Here is an 18,181-nt window from a genome sequence, read left to right on the forward strand (position 1 = left end):
CGGCCAGGTGTCAAGCACCGCACCCACTCCATGAGGGACCCCTAGACCCTCTGAAGGCTTCATTGGATTTGGAGCAGTTTCCGTGTGCTCAAGCATGTCGTAAACAGGATTCTTAACATGCCATTTGTGTTTTTTTTTCAAGTGTCCGCATGTTTGTGTTGTTTACAAACACATTTCAGTGCACTCTTATCAGACGTGTAAAACAAAGCCACGGACTGTTGATGCTTCTAAAAAAGTATCAACAGCAATGCAATGGCGTTAAGTCCAGAAGCATGCCCACATAAGAGCTTGTGCCAAAAACATCGATGTAGACACACTCCCCAAAACAATCAAACACACACTCACACCCGGAGGACACCTTCGGTAATGAATATACCCACAGCAACTAACTGTTGCCATGGTTACCATCGAGCATTGAAGGTGACCGACAGGGTTGTCGATCACCGTGGTAACAGCACAGCTGAGGCCGTGCTTGTGCACTTGTACGTTTCTTTCCTCAGTCACTCGTAAACGCAACACAACACACACAAAACAACATTCTTTACGACTTCTAGTTGAGGTCTGACGAATGTTGGCTTGACTGGGAGATTTTATGAGCCTTTGTACTCACGCAGTTGGTCAAAGTGTGTCTGAAGGCCATCCGGTCCAGGGACGGAGCACAAGAGACGAGCCTTTTGGAAGGTGCTCCACTTGTTCACCAGACTCCTCTGGCCTCCGATGTCATTCTAAAAACACCAAAACTGTTCAACTTGTACATCAATGATATCTCCAAAGTCATGAAAACTTAAAGCTGGAATTATTTGCGGGTGATACCACTGCTTTTTGTTCTAGAGGGAGTACAGATGAAATCATTAGAAAGGTCAGAGAAGAAATGGTCACCGTAAAAAGATGGTTTGATGAAAATAGATTGTCCTTGAACCTAAATAAAACTAAAATCATGCTGTTTGGTAACAGCAGAAAAGACACGTACCAGCAAATACAAATAGACGGTGTAGACATTGAAAAAGTGAATGAAAATACATTTCTGGGTATCACAATAGATAAAAATATGAGCTGGAAACCTCATATTACAAATATACAACATAAGGTGGCCAGAAATATTTCAATATTGAACAAAGCAAAATTTGTTCTCAATCAGAAATCACTCCACACTCTTTATTGCTCTCTGGTTCTACCATATCTTACTTATTGTGTGGAAATATGGGCTAATAACTATAAAAGCAATCTTCACTCGCTAAATGTACTGCAAAAAAGGCCAGTAAGGATAATTCATAATGCCGCCTACAGAGAACATACTAACTCCTTATTTCTAAAATCACAAATACTTCAACTTGCTGATATAGTTCATCTTCAAACAGCTAAAAAAATGCATAAGGCTAAAAATAACCAATTAAAAATGTCATACAATACTTCTCTACAAGAGAGGAGAAATATGATCTCAGGGAAGAACTACATTTGAAACACTTATATGCTAGGACTATGTTAAAAAGTCATAGCATTTCAGTAAGTAAATTTAAAAATAAATAAAAATAAATAATAATAATGGCGACACGGCGGTCTGGTGGTTAGTGCGCAGACCTCACAGCTAGGAGACCAGGGTTCAATTCCCACCCTCGGCCATCTCTGTGTGGAGTTTGCATGTTCTCCCCGTGCATGCGTGGGTTTTCTCCGGGTACTCCGGTTTCCTCCCACATTCCAAAAACATGCTAGGTTAATTGGCCACTCCAAATTGTCCATAGGTATGAATGTGAGTGTGAATGGTTGTTTGTCTATATGTGCCCTGTGATTGGCTGGCGACCAGTCCAGGGTGTACCCCGCCTCTCGCCCGAAGACAGCTGGGATAGGCTCCAGCACCCCCCGCGACCCTCGTGAGGAAAAGCGGTAGAAAATGAATGAATGAATGAAATAATAATAATAAAAAATAAAAAACATAAAAAAAAAACGTAAACTATATTATGAAAGCAGGAAGTGAACAAATGTAACCGTTACTAATTGTAAAAGTACCAGATGGAGGGGTAGGATTTAATAAGCTTTGCTTCTTCCTACTCCTTATGGACATGTGGAACTGTGAACTGATTATGTGATGCATTCAATTGTAATCTGATGCATGTTCAAATGAAATTAAACCATTACCATTACCAAAAACATAGAAAGTAGAAGGTACAATTTAAAATTCATATACATTTTCAAGGAAAATACAAGCTCTTGTATTTGTAAATACTTGTAAATAGCCACAGAGAGGCGGCTGACACGGAGAATATAAACAGTGCCAATGTGCAAGTGATTATCTATACTATGCATCAGGAATGTCCAAACAAAACTCTCTACATAAACACACCCGAGCTCCGATGAGCACGTATTCTACCTGTGCAGGCACACATTTTAAAATAAACTACGAGCAGACCGGTCTCAGTCTGATATCAACACGCAAGCTAACACAGCTGGCATCTATCTTTTACAAAGCACAAACATCCCCAACCGGCAGCCTTACCTTGCACACTCGGGCCACTCTGGAGTAGAGCACCTTCCCAGCAGCCCCCTCTGCCTCCTGGGCATGCTCGGTGAAGAACACATAGACCTTATCGTCTTCTGGGTTATCTGTTTCAGACAGCGGCGCGACCCGCACAAACTGGGCATCTGGAGAACGAGGAAGGGGATGAGCAGAAGAAAATTCGAAAATGTGTTGTGCAACATGCTGCTGATTGCACAGGTACATGTAAGAATACTCATGCAAAAAGACGGGACGAGAGAGGATTTGGTCAAGCCCAGCATGTATGTTGTTATCTTATGTTATCATGTGCAGACAACATAACACCAAACATCATTCAAGACAGACTCTGGAACGCATTCCATCCCATAGAACGTTCAATATCTTATGCATAGTGGATGATAAATACAATGGTTGCTACTCTGATGTTTGTATAACATTCATTCATTTTCTACCGCTTTTTCCTCACGAGGGTCACGGAGGGTGCTGGAGCCTATCCCAGCTGTCTTTGGACAAGAGGCGGGGTACACCCTGGACTGGTGGCCAGCCAATCACAGGGCACATATAGACAAACAACCATTCACACTCACATTCATACCTATGGACAATTTGGAGTTGCCAATTAACCTAGCTGGAGGAATGTGGGGGAGAACATGCAAACTCCACACATGGCCGAGGGTGGAATTGAACCCTGGTCTTTTAGCTGTGAGGTCTGCGCGCTAACCACTCTTCCACCGTGCCGCCCTGTTTGTATAACATTCATTCATTCATTCATTTTCTACCGCTTTTTCCTCACGAGGGTCACGGGTGGGTGCTGGAGCCTATCCCAGCTGTCTTTGGGCGAGAGGCGGGGTACATTGGTCGCCAGCCAATCACAGGGCACATATAGACAAACAACCATTCACACTCACATTCATACCTATGGACAATTTGGAGTCACCAATTAACCTAGCATGTTTTTGGAATGTGGGAGAACATGCAAACTCCACACATGGCCGAGGGTGGAATTGAACCCTGGTCTTTTAGCTGTGAGGTCTGCGCACTAACCACCCCACCACCGTGCCGCCCTGTTTGTATAACAGTAATTTACAATTTGGACTTGTTTGTCACTTACCCTGCATCCAGGTGGAGTCGTACTGCTCTGTGCGGATAACATGGCGGTTGCCAAGGCTACGGAAGAAAGCAGAGTCCCTGCTCATGAAGTCTGAGGTAATGCCGGCATATAGCTCCCCATCTGCATATCATAAGAGAAAAGATTGAAATCACATCCTTCATTTGGATTTGTGGTTTGAGGGGACGGAGGGGGGGGGGGCAACTTACCCACAACTGCAGATGCTGTTTTCTGAAAAGGATCATAGGGACATTTGCCCTTTCCACACTCTGTCTGGCTGTAGGACAGGGTCTGGTGTCCTAACTGGGGACCAAAATGGAGTCATTTTCACTCACTAATAATATAAGATAAGATAAGTTATGCCTTTATTCGTCCCTTAGTGGGGAAATTTGCATTGCACAGCAACAAGAGTACGGAATCAGTTAAGCAGTACAAAGTACAAAATACACAATATAAAAAAATAAACAATATAAACAACCCAAGTATTAATAAATCAACAATTTTACCCAGAGTTATATACAAATAAAGTTTGCAGATAATATGAAATATGAGATGAAATATATGACTAGTCTATACAATATGAGATATTGCTAGTGAGTTAATATGAGGCGTTATAGAAATACTTCACAACAAACAAAATTCATATATCACACACACACACACACACAGTAACACAAACTGAGCAACCAGCTCCTCTAAGCACCTGCCCTGGTCTGGCTTGGGTTTTTCCTGGGATTAGCTCTTCCATGGCGCACACATGCACACCCCCAATAGACCTGCATGCATAGTTTATTTTATTTTACAGCTAGCTGAGACAGGATGAACTCTGGTACGTACAGTATATGGGCATGAGGGCAGACACCACATTCACTCTTACTGACAGGCCTGTGCATAGGGGCCATGACTGGAGTCAGAACACACACACACTCACTTTCACATCGTTTGTCAAAAAGAGCCCGCACGGGTCAACTTGTTTACAAAAAGCTGGTTTCACAATATCATCACAATGATTATAGCTAAACCCATTCTCATGGGAATTTACTGTCATTTGTAGTCAGATGACTGGATTTATTTTAGCCTAACATGTATTTGGTATAGTTATATCATGATAGTAGTATTACTATCCCCATTACATTGTCATGCTATGTATATGTATAAGAAGGACAGGATCGGTGTCGAACAACAACAACAACAAAAACAACATTGCAATGGTACCTGTTGGAAGATGCTGGTGGCAATGAAAGCACACCTAGGGTTGAAGGCCCCGGTACCGCAAACGTACAGGTGAGTCTGGTTAAAAGGTTGCAGGACTCGCAGGAAGTTAGCACACTCAGTCTGGACGGGAAAAAGACAGTGAGAGACTGTCACTACATTTACATGCAGTCGATATTCCGATGAAGGTCAATGGTCCGGTTTATGAAACATTTGGAATAACCCGTTTATATGGTAATGGTAATGGTTTTATTTCATTTGAACATGCATCAGATTACAATTGAATGCATCCCATAATCAGTTCACAGTTCCACATGTCCAAAAGGAGTAGGACGAAGCAAAGCTTATAAAATCCTACCCCTCCATCTGGTACTTTTACAATCAGTAACTGTTACATTTGTTCACTTCCTGCTTTCCATAATACAGTTTTGTTTTTTTTGTTTTTTGAATTTAGAATTTTTTAATTATTTAATTAATTAAATTATTTAAAGTTATTTTTAAATTATTTAATTAAATTATTTAATAAAAAAATTAAATAGCACCCCTCCATGTGGTACTTTTAGTATCAGTAACTGTTACATTTGTTCAATTCCTGCTTTCCAAATATAATAAATTTTTTAAACAATTTATTATTTTGTATTTTTTTTGTATTTTTTGTCACATACCAAAGTACGAGATGATATGACCATACAATGACATAATGGGTACCATAGTAAGTGTCAATATAGTATCCATATATCATTTCCAAAAATGTGCAGCGTTGCCGCCGTGTTTTCTAAATTAATACTTCCTGTCAAAGACCTAATATTCCTTTCGAATGGAACATGCGCAAAACACAAATGAAAAATATTTTCAATGTTCAGGTTTTCCAAAAGTGTTAGTGTTTACATGGTTATTGCTAATATTCCGGTTATGATGACTGCATGTAAATTGGAGCCACTGAGGTGGCTCTGGTATCATCATACAGGGGCACTGCTTGACAACAAGCCAGTCCAGCTGGGGGGGGGGCCCTTCAAGGGCTGACGAACTTTCAACACAGTGCCACAGCCATGGGGGCTGCCTGTGATTATCACTCAAGAGTTTTTATTGAGTCAATTTGTTGACCTCAAACAGCCCAAAAATAAACTTGAAAGTGGACAATAATATATCATCTCATAAGAATCTGTTCTTGAAGACTACACAGACAATGCAGGCTCAGGTTTCAATTCACATGAAGAGCAGAGATGCATCACCTGTTTTTCATTTCAACACTGAAGTTGTTGGGAAACTTAAGATATTCTGTGTTACAATTAAAGAAAACCGATTCATATCAGCACCAAAGCGTGTAAAAACAAGAAAGTAATAAAAATGGATACAATGTTCTTTATATGTGTGCTGAATCACCTCTGGGTCCTTTCCAGCCATGAGGCATTCTTGGACGCGGTCCCGACTGGAAGGCCAATGCAACTGGAGAGAGTGAAAAAGAGATTTAACGACGGCTTTCACTGCTCACTTTCCTTTTGAGATAAGAGGCCCAGGACGCTGGCAGGTGCTTTATAAAAGCAGGCGGCTCGGCCTAAGAAGAACAGTAATCGAGAAGAAAGAGGTCAGGAGGAGAAGAGGCAGGGCTAAGAGCCAACTCTGTCCCAGCAGCTGCTGATTGGCTACCCCTACTAATTGGCTCGTTACAATTACTTGCTTCAAGCATCAACACTTCATTGTGTGCATTAATGACTATATTAATTCTAATTAGTCATTCTATTTGGGTGCTTTTGTTTACCTCAATTAAGAGTATATTACATCGATGGTTCATTACACTAATAAACATAAACACAGTAAATTTCTATGTGTGTTCGAATTCGATTTTATATACGGTGCCTTCAGGAAACAATCTATAGATGTCCAAGTAATGGCTCCCTGATGTAGCAGTGCCTGATGGGTAGAAGTGATTAGATTAGAAACCGCAGTCAGCCTTATCTCCAAATACCGCACACCGACAGGAACAGGCATGGACCACCGCCAAAGAATTCCCACCATGTCAACATTTCATTTCACGGAAAGCTGTTTGTCAGTTTAAACCGGGACTAGCACACGGCTAACCATCGCTAACAGACATAAACGAGAGCCCTTAGGGAGCATTTGTCAGCCGGAAAAAAAATGAGTAATTTTTCAGACATGTGTAGTAATGAGGTGTTGTGTATGTATGTATGTATGTGTGTATAAATATATGTATGTATATGTATGAATATGAGTATGTATGCTGCATGTATATATATGTGTGTGTGTATATTTGTATGTATATAGTATATGTATATATATATGTGTATGTATAAGTGTGTGTATGCTGCATGTATATATATATGTGTGTGTGTATATGTGTGTATATATGTATGTATATACTATATGTATGAATATGTGTATGTATGCTGCATGTATATATATGTGTATGTGTAAGTGTGTGTATGCTGCATGTATATACGTATATGTGTGTGTGTGTATATATGTATGTATATAGTATATGTATATATATATATGTGTATGTTTAAGTGTGTGTGTGCATATATATGTATGTATGTATATGTGTGAATATGTGTATGTATGCTGCATGTATATATATGTGTGTGTGTATATATGTATGTATATAGTATATGTATATATATACGTGTGTGTGTATTTGTATGTATATAGTATATGTATATATATACGTATATGTGTGTGTATGTATGTTTAAGTGTGTGTATGCTGCATGTATATATATGTGTGTGTGTGTATATATGTATGTATATAGTATATGTATATATATATATATGTGTGTGTATGTTTAAGTGTGTGTATCCTGCATGTATATGTGTGTGTGTGTGCATATATATGTATATAGTATATGTATATATGTGTATGTATAAGTGTGTGTATGCTGCATGTATATATGTGTGTGTGTGCATATATATGTATATAGTATATGCATATATATGTGTACGTATGTATAAGTGTGTGTATGCTGCATGTATATATGTGTGTGTGTATATATATGTATGTATATGTATATATATGTGTATGTTTAAGTGTGTGTATGCTGCATGTATATATATGTGTGTGTGTGCATATACATATATATATATATATATATATATATATATATATATATATATATATATATATATATATATAAGTATATAAATAGATATTGTAAATGCATTGTATTGTAAGTGTATATGTGAGAAACGTTAATGTAACATAGTATGCATGTCTGAAATACATTAAGAAGAAAGAAAGTAATCGTCTAAAAAAAGGCTTCCTTTTCACATTACTATTGTAAAATCGAGTTATTCTTCATATCTAATAAGATAAAATCAGATTACAAAACATTTGAAGTCGCACATGGAAAAGAAAGAACTCAACCTCCTTGATGGAGATGAAAAACATAACTATTACTCTTCAACTGCACAACTTGCAAAAAGCAGGAGCCATCATTTCATTGTGGTCTGAAAAGATTAAAAGATTTGGACGTTAGGAGAGAAAATAAACAGTCAAGCACGCCTTCATACGGGAGGGAGGGGAAAAAAATACTGCACTCATGTTGGAACATCTTATAAACAGACGATAAATACGGGGCATAGGGCTGAGTTATGTCTTGAATGTGACTATCTATCCTGGAGCTGGATGGCTGCCGAGCTGAGTGGGTGGCTGGTCAGCCTGTCTGTCTGCCTGCTTGCTTGGTCTTCCGCCCGTGTGAATGTCTTACTGATAAACGTATCGATTGGATGGGACAGTGCAGCGTCATCTCTGTCCTTGCTGTGACCCTGCACTCAGCCATCGACACAATGTCTGTCTGCAATGTTTACGTTTTGACAGCATAAAGCTAAATGTATGGGGCTTATACATGTACATTATTTGAAGTCTGAAATTAAAATTGATGAGAAGCCATATTTATTAGCATCCGGCTATATGTGTACTGTGTATGTGTGTATGTGATATCCAAGACCTATTATTTATGAGCTGCTGGTGTCGAGGGAGAGGTTGTCGCTGTGTGTGACTGGCCAATCACAGTGTATAAAGAGCGAATACATAATGAGCATGGTCTAATATAATGACCATCCAACATCCGTAACGGATACTCGTGCCTAGTAAATACCTTGCGGGGGTTGTGCGTGATGTCATCCATGCTGGTAGACAGCAGGTTGTCTTTCATGGCTACATACAGCCGCATGCCGTCGTCATCGGGCAAAAGGGAGTGCAGGTCTCCCGCCACCAGGGGCAGGGTTAGCAAGCGACCGTTCTGGATCAGTTCTATAGAAGAAGGAAAAAAAAATGACATCAAAACTTTATGTGTTTCTTCTTAAACCTGATTGGATGTTAATAGATGCATTCAATGTGGTAGATTCTGTGGGGAAAATGGGTTTTCTTGCTGGAAATGACATGGTCACGTTAGTTGAATACTTTGAATGAGGGCCCATTTTACTTAACGCAGTATTTTCAAGTCATTACACTCAAGTGGGCGTCAAGACCTGAGTCGAGTTGCAATTGTTTGATGATTGTTGTCTGTCAAGTCGAGTCGAGTCATAGGTCATCGAAATATTGACTAGAGTCTGACTTGAGTTCAAGTCACGTGTCTTGACTCCAATTACAATATTATATCCCTTCCCAAGCCCCATCAACAGTGTTTTGATTGACGGCGGCCATGTTTTTCAACCATTCATTCATTCATTCATTTTCTACCTATTTCTATCCTATTTCTATCCTCACGAGGGTTGCAGGGGTACTGGAGCCTATCCCAGCTGTCTTAGTGCGAGAGGCGGGGTACACCCTGAACTGGTGGCCAGCCAACCACAGGGCACATATAGACAAACAACCATTCACACTCACATTCATACCTATGGACAATTTGGAGTCGCTAATTAATCTAGCATGTTTTTTTTTTGGAATGTGGGCGGAAACCAGAGTACCTGGAGAAAACCCACGTGGAGAACATGCAAACTCAGAGATGGCCGAAAGGTGGAAGTGACCTCGGGTTTCCTAGCTGTGAGGCCTGTGTGCTAACCACTCGCCCACCGTACAGCCCTGTGCATGTACGTAAATTGCCAGAACACTTTTGTCTATCTGAGTTGTTCTCTTCTAGAATGTGTCTATTTGTAGACGGAGACCCTTAGGGCAAAAGCAGGGCATTCGGGGGGGGGGGATGAAATATTGATTGGAAAATGCCTCAGGTTTATTCCAGAAGGACAATAGGTAGAACGACATTTGGGCTACAAATAAGGTCAAACTGTTCCAATTTGATCAGCATCCAAAGTGTATGCCTTTAAGACACAACCCCAGTTTATGTTAGAATTTATTACCAAGCGTCATGTATTAAAAAAAAGGGAATGTGGAAAAAATGTCCAAAAACAAACCCCACCTCGCAATATTACATTCAGATCTGCAGTTAATGGAAGTTATTTGGAAAGTGACCCTTTCACAATGGAGCTTAATACATACAGTATATTAATATTATTGCTATTTTTACTGTTTTTAGGACTTCCAAAGTGTTGGCAATTCGTAGTTAGTTAAAAGAAGGTACATACAAGAGTAATTTGGGTGATAAACATGATAAACACCAGCATTTATTCATAATAACTTCTCCATTTGTTGCTTTGTCTGTTACTGTAACCAAAACAAAAAACGTGAAGCTCAAGTTAATCCTCCGAGCTTAAAATAGTTGTTATCGCCTGACACCTCGACAAATCCATCACAATGTCTAACGTGGCGGAAAGACAGACTTCCCCATCTCCGTCCAATTAAACGGCCGCAAGCTGTGAGCCCGTGTGGATTTTGTTTACCGTTCCTAGCTGGGATGTAATTTTGTCACTCACATATTAAATAATCAGAACCTGCGGGGGTCAAATATTTCCTTTTTGGATCCTCCGTGATTGAACCATGCATGGGAAATCGCTTATTGTCTTTCATAATTAAATGATGTGCATCTCTTTTGTGGTCGTGATCGTAAATGTGAGCGAAACGCGCTCGCACATGGGTCAAGAGGAGGTGGGGACACAGCGGGGAGAGGAGATGAGAAAAATGGCAGCAAAATTAAATTGGTCCGATGGTTGAGGCGGTTATGAGATGGGAATGGTAGCATGTCAAAACACGGCAGGGTGACGGACAGATGAGGGCAAAGAGAAAGCAATCCTGATGAGAGAGATGATGAAATAGTGATGGATGATGATGATGAACTGGGTGGATCGGAATGGGAGATGACGGGGTTATTGTGGAGGAGGAAGCAGGAAGCGGAATGATGGGCGTGGAGGTGGATTGAAGAGGACGGGGGAACCACGGGGATGAAGCCAAAGAGTAACTGTGAGCGGGTATCATGGGGTAACAACACAGGGACGGAGAAAGGCTGAGAAAAAAGAAGTGAAACGATACAAAAGGCAGGATGCTTGGAAAGAAAATGATGACAAAAGTGATACAGAAAACTATGACTAAAATATGTAAAACAGGGTTATGATAACCAAAGCCTATCCTTCAATACAGCTTCACGTTTCCATCACTGAGAGCCAGCCTCTTGACAGGAAACCACCGCGGATCTGCATACACAAGCACCCAGCTTCATCGGAATTACAGATCACATGCCACAAGAGCAGCATGACCTTGCTTTATTCACATTAAAACCTTGAGGTAATCGAACCTGAAACCACCACTGCAGTGGAAACATCCCAACAAAATCCTACTAGGTGACATAAGACTGCAATATGGCAAGTCAAGTGAACATGGCTTTGTCAACACACACAAATGTATTTGCATTTTAGCCGAATGAACTCGAATGCCTGTGAGGCATTCAGACAACCTGACTTTGATCAAAAGCTTGGAAAAAGATCGCACCGATTAGCCATGGAATACCTGGAAAAGGATGGCTGAACATGAGCAGGGTTTCCTCTCAGTCTGTGGAATTCTCATTCTATTGCACACCAACATATTTCTGAATTGGCCCTGAATAAACAGGCATTATTTTATTAGGGGAGAATAAAACTGTTGAAAAAGGCCCTTTATTTCACTGCCAATGTTCACTGAAGTCAATAAAACAACAGGGTGGACTCATAACAGGACTAGACTTTAAACAGAGATCAAATATATCCAGTATTTATTGGTAGTTTTTATTTCTTTCTGTAATTTTCATTATACATCCTTCTTATGCTTCATTGGAAAGGAATTATTAAAACAACATGTACATATTTGTCAGGAGAAAAGGCGCTATAGGGCATGATGTGTTGCAGACACTGAAAAATGGGCAAAATCGGACAATAAATGAGGAAAAATTGGGCCAGATGCACAAATGTGACAATGACACAAAATATTGAGACATTACATTACCTTAACACTGCAAGAAATGAAAAAGAGTGGAAAAAAAATTCTCCTCACATTCCATGTGGAAGTGGTAAATTTTTCCCTTCTTTGATTTCAAAGAAATACATTTCAGGCTAATTGGTAAGTTCGCTAACTTGTTAGCTGTATAAGAGTAATGGTAATGGGAATGGTTTTATTTTATTTGAACATGCATCAGATTATAATTGAATGCATCACATAATCAGTTCACAGTTCCACATGTCCAAAAAGGAGTAGGAAGAAACAAAGCTTATTAAATCCTACCCCTCCATCTGGTACTTTTACAATCAGTAACTGTTACATTTGTTCACTTCCTGCTTTCCTAATATAGTTTAAGTTTTTTTTTTTGTTTTGGTTTTTTGTTTAAATATTTTTATTTTTTTTTGTCCCGTACCGAAATACGAGGTGATATGATCATACAATGACATAATGGGTACCACAGTAACTGTCCATATAGTGATATGTATAGCAAGAGTTGTAAACAATAAATAATAAAGGTGACTATTGGTGTGTTATTATGTCTACAGGATGCTAATGATGTTAAAACCAAACTGCTTTTATATGATATAATAATATAATATGGGGAAATGATAAAATACAACAATAATTCATAAAGACACTTACGAATAAAGATGAAAATGTTCAGTAACAGGGTGGACATGTGGACTAAGTTGCATGCCAATCGGTCATAATTATTAGTATTTAATATCCTGTGCTTATTAAATAAGCACTCATTCAGATTCAAGTTTGTCTGATTGGTTCCGATCCAACTGACCCTCTTTATCCAAAAACACTCCGATTTCAGTCAACAATTTGTCTCAAACGTCTCCCATCTTAAGCTCCCAACCATGAATGGTCCTTATTCAGAAAGAAAAAAACACATTCTTTCCTCCACTTTGCACACACACACACACACACACACACACGCCACTGACTCAGACGCAAAACCACCAGCTGCACCCTCCCCACCCTTACTCTTGGGAAAGTTGCCGTGGCAACAGCAGCCATGCCGGCATAATTTGCGAGCGTGTGTGTGTGTGTGGTGAGTCGAAGGGTGTCTATTAGTCTTGCAAACTCCCTCCCTTGCCCCCCCCCAAAAAAAACCTGCCCGACCCCTTACCACACATGCATACAATCCCATGCATGAGATGAAGGATTTGACCTCCAACACCTCCCATCAACACTGTTACAATAAATGGAACTGCCAAATATGGATGCCATTTGGATATATGAATATATATCCTAATATTAGTCTTCTCTGAATGTTCTGAACTCCTGTTTCTCATGTCAAGGAGTGCTACAGTGTGATGCACTCAGCTTCCTCTCAGGCGGTTTGGGAAGAAACCCTTTACTGGACATGCTGGGCTCATCTAATAATTACAACAGTCACTCTTAATGCAAATGTTGAGCTGAAATCAGAGGAGAATGGCGTCTCAATGACTTGGCTGTTGGTCCCAGACCGGAACCCAACACAAAGCGTGGATGTACAGTACGTCTACAAAAGCAAACTGCACTCCGATATGCCAAATATGCACAGCAAGTGCAGCCATTCTTATCAGCTTCAAGTTGACAGCGGGGTCAATGAGGGCCGTGACCTCTGATCCGAGCCAATTGCCCTCCGACCCCTGTCAATGTGAATCAAAGCTGGAATATAAAAGAACAGACGCAGCGAGACATAATCCCAAAAGGGAATCGCCTATTAGGACATGCAGGCACACAAAAGGCAGACACACACAGTGGGAAACGCATGAACGGCCACTTTATATTAATACAAGAATCCCTGTCCGTGTGGACGTACCTCCATGGGTGTCTTTGCTCCGTCCATTTGTTTCTATGTGTGTTTATTTCGCTTTAGTGGTCGATATTTTTAATCTGGGGTAACATTGATTAAAGCCTGTTGGTCATGGGAACTCTTGATGGGCCTCGACATGATTAGAGCAAATGTGTGGCGTGTGATACAGCTAAGAGCATTCCTGCATGTTGCACACACACACACACACACACACACATACACATACACAGAGTGGTGGCATTCTGAAGGAAAAACTACGGTAATGTTGTCCTAAAGTGTTTTTCGTTTTTACGGCATTGATTTGCATTACAAATAAAGCCTCTTCACTTACGTACATCTGGTAAACATAATACTTGTTGATGGATGGAGCTCAACCATCACCAAATGGTAGACCTTGGTCCAGTCATGACCCTTTTTTTAAAACTTGTGAGTATCTAGCTAAAATGCTCAGACCGAAACCTCAACAGATGCAGACTCATTAATTTAGCAACGTTAATGTTTCATTTGAACATGCATCAGATTACAATTGAATGCATCACATAATCAGTTCACAGTTCCACATGTCCAAAAGGAGTAGGAAGAAGCAAAGCTTATTAAATCCTACCCCTCCATCTGGTACTTTTGCAATCAGTAACATTTGTTCACTTCCTGCTTTCCTAATATAGTTTTAAGTTTTTTTTTTTTTTTTTAATTTTTTGTCACATACCGAAGTATGAGGTGATATGACCATCCAATGACATAATGTGTACCATAGTAAGTGTCAATATAGTGATATATATAGCACATCATGACTGGTTCAAGACTCTTCATCCTTGTATTTAGCAAACATCAACTGCTTGTATTGTTTCTTGAATTGGCTCATCGTTGTGCATTGTTTGACTTCCTTACTCAATCCATTCCATAGTTTGATTCCACATACTGAAATGCTATGGCTTTTTAACGTAGTCCTAGCATATAAGTGTTTCAAATGTAGTTCTTCCCTGAGATCATATTTCTCCTCTCTTGTAGAGAAGTATTGGATGACATTTTTAATTTTAATTGGTTATTTTTAGCCTTGTGCATTATTTACCTGTTTGAAAATTAACTATATCAGCAAGTTTAAGTATTTGTGATTTTAGAAATAAGGAGTTAGTAGTATGTTATGGAATAATATGTAAATTGTGTCCCTGTCTGGGACACAAGCTCTAACTGTCAGATGCAGATGCTGGTAGTCAAAGTGATGGCAATAATAAAGCAATGAGGCAGAAACAACCAAGCTCGGAATCAAAATAAAACATATGGCGAGTGTCAGCAGTGGTTTTCCATGCCGGTATCGCATGAACGCATCAGAGCTGCTTTGACGACTTTATCAACACAGTCGAGACCAAGTGGGTTGTTTCCTAATTTGGTTAGCGTACTGGCAATGCTCCAGTCCTTGTGATTTTATCAACAGTGACACGTTATTGGGAGGAAAGTTTGCAATGGAATCAGAACAAAAACAGGGAATGTCAGCAGGAGAACCTTCGAAGTTGCAGGATAATTGTTTACACCCAACGACTTCCTATTTCCTTTTTTTACACATCTGTGCAGACACACTTATCACTAATCAGTGAAATTAGAGTAACTACATTCAGTATTTTTCACTATGCGTGCGTTTGTGTGTATTTGGCTACATGTCGTCCTGTACTTAAGTGTCCGGTGCAGCGTTCCCAGAGGGTGGAAGTTGTTGGCTGCGCCACTACTAAGGGGGTACTAGTAGCGGGGGCAAGGAAACCAGGGCACATTTCCTGTGGAAATGGGGTTATCACTTGTCTGTGGACAGAGCAATTACAACAGAGCAATTACAACAGGAGGCTTGGAGAAGAAGCTTGGGAACGCCGTCGGTGGACCTTCTCCATTGCTTGATTACCACATCCATGAATGTGTTCTTTCACATTAGCACTGTTGGGCCTATTTACTGGTATCCAACCGAGTTCCATTTTTGTTACATTTGCAGCACCGTTTGAACTGTCCGATTTGTTTTGCTCAGTGCTGCCTTATGTAAGACTAACATTAACAAAGCTTGATCGTTTCTCTGTTCGTGCCATGCTCTGAATGTCCGTCTAATTGCCGACATGATGCGTTTTGAAGTACTGGACCCATCCTCAGATGGAGCTTAACAAAAATAAAAGAGTAACAAGAGCAAAAGAAGAATTAAGGAAACTCAGAGGTATCAACTGATTGCGTCTTACTCTCAGAACATTCACACATAGACACACACAAACATGCACACGCACACAGCAAAGTGAAAATGATGTCCAAACCAACAGACGTAGCATCTGGGCTGTGTCACCAAAAGACCAGACCCATGTGCACAGCTTGAACTTTAACCTCAGCCCGTATGATTATTCTTCATCATCATCAAGGCCCAAGACTCACACCGGCTCCCAACACAGCTCCATACACTTGCACAAAATGTACTCCCAAATGTACTACTTCATTATTGTTTAATGGTCCCATATTGTAGTATTTTTCAACAATTTGAAATAAGTCAGGTCCCGCAAACGTGTTTGAAAGCCCCAATTCTAGCTTTGACGCTGGAATTTAGACAATATATCTGTGTGGCTGTTGTATACGTTATCCACTTTTTACGTAGCCATTGTTTATGGCAGGTTCCAGACCTGACTATGCCAAAGAAAAAGTGTGAAATACTTGTCTACTGTTAGGTAGTGTCCATTTAACTTCATTAGATGTTTTATTATGATGCGTATTTGGCCATTTCTAAAGCTTTAGGACTCCAGCAAACCACTGTGAGAGCCATGATCCACATATGGCAAAGACATGGAAGAGTGATGAACCTTCCTAGGAGTGGCCAGCTAACCAAAATTACCATAAAAGTGCAGCAACGAGTCATCTAAGATGTCATAAAAGACCCCACAACAACATCCAAAGAACGGCAGGTCTCACTTGCCTCAGTTAAGGTTAGCGTTCATGACTCAACCAAAACAAATATTTTGCCACCAGCCAAAAACGGCCTGCGTGGTTCCAAGACAAAAACCACGACTGAACAAAAGAACATGAAGAAACATTAAGAAAACATCCCAACACCTTTGGGAAAATACTCTGTGGTCTGAGGAGACAAAAATTGAACTTTTTGAATGGCTTATGTCCCATTAAATCTGGCATAAAAGCAGAAATTCTGTCCATGAAAATTATGAATACAATCGGTGACAAAGTGCATCCTCCATTCACGACATAATGAAAACTAAAAGCGGATAAATCACTGTTTATTATAAAATTTGGGTTCGGCAGCAATCCAGAAGTTCTTGTGAGCACTTGGGAGTGTGATTAACCACAGCGGAGTGGGCGTGCCTGGAGGCAGGCCGTGGGTGGAACCAGTGGCGTCATTAGGCCTGTTTTAGTTGTGTTGTGTTAATATTCTTAAGTCCCCCTAAATAATTTTTTATAGATATTTTTTTTTACAAAAAACATTTCTGACAAATTTCATGTACTAGGGCAAATACTAGGTCCTCAGAACATAGTGACGCCCCTGGGTGAAACAAATGAAAACAGATCCAAATAAATACAGTGTGAATAGGTGCATATTCTGGAAGATCTAGAAAGCTTGGTGCTGGTTATTGTGTTTAGCTGCTCTATAGGACTACACAGCTCAGTACAAAGTACCAGAACCTAGACATTTTTACCAAAGTATGTTTCTTTCAGGCGGCACGGCGGTCTAGTGGTTAGCGCACAGACCTCAGCTAGGAGACCAGGGTTCAATTCCACCCTCGGTCATCTCTGCGTGGAGTTTGTATGTTCTTCCCGTGCATGCATGGGTTTTCTCCGGGTACCCCGGTTTCCTCCCACATTCCAAAAACATGCTAGGTTAATTGGCGACTCCAAATTGTCCATAGGTATGAATGTGAGTGTGAATGGTTGTTTGTCTATATGTGCCCTGTGATTGGCTGGCGACCGGTCCAGGGTGTACCCCGCCTCTCGCCCGAAGACAGCTGGGATAGGCTCCAGCACCCCCCGCGACCCTCGTGAGGAAAAAGCAGTAGAAAATGAATGAATTAATGTTTCTTTCAATAAGACTGTAAAGGTCGGAACGTTTAGCTTCCAAAGTTCTTTGTCCATTTTGACTTTTTCCACTGGAGTGGGAGAAATGGGTACATGTGGCCTCAAACAGTGGAGATGAACTTTCCTTCCTAGTGGAGCGTGGCCCATCTTGTCTTTATGTTTATACGTTATTAAGAGCAAGTACCCGCAGCTATCTGGGTGATAA

General features: G+C 40.4%; 1 protein-coding gene across 3 annotated transcripts in view; it reads right to left on the bottom strand.

The window, feature by feature from the left end:
- sema3h (sema domain, immunoglobulin domain (Ig), short basic domain, secreted, (semaphorin) 3H) overlaps positions 1-18,181 on the bottom strand; it is a 41,624-nt gene that overhangs the window by 12,528 nt on the left and 10,915 nt on the right. For all 3 annotated transcript variants that reach the window (XM_058083944.1, XM_058083945.1, XM_058083947.1), the window contains 7 exons: positions 8,923-9,077; positions 6,195-6,257; positions 4,815-4,934; positions 3,809-3,902; positions 3,603-3,722; positions 2,492-2,637; positions 611-725 (listed from right to left, as the gene is read on the bottom strand). In XM_058083944.1, coding sequence (XP_057939927.1) covers positions 611-725; positions 2,492-2,637; positions 3,603-3,722; positions 3,809-3,902; positions 4,815-4,934; positions 6,195-6,257; positions 8,923-9,077 — 813 coding nt within the window. The remainder of the gene's footprint in view (positions 1-610; positions 726-2,491; positions 2,638-3,602; positions 3,723-3,808; positions 3,903-4,814; positions 4,935-6,194; positions 6,258-8,922; positions 9,078-18,181) is intronic.

Source organism: Doryrhamphus excisus, chromosome 10, assembly GCF_030265055.1.
Source record: "Doryrhamphus excisus isolate RoL2022-K1 chromosome 10, RoL_Dexc_1.0, whole genome shotgun sequence".
NCBI lineage: Eukaryota > Metazoa > Chordata > Actinopteri > Syngnathiformes > Syngnathidae > Doryrhamphus > Doryrhamphus excisus.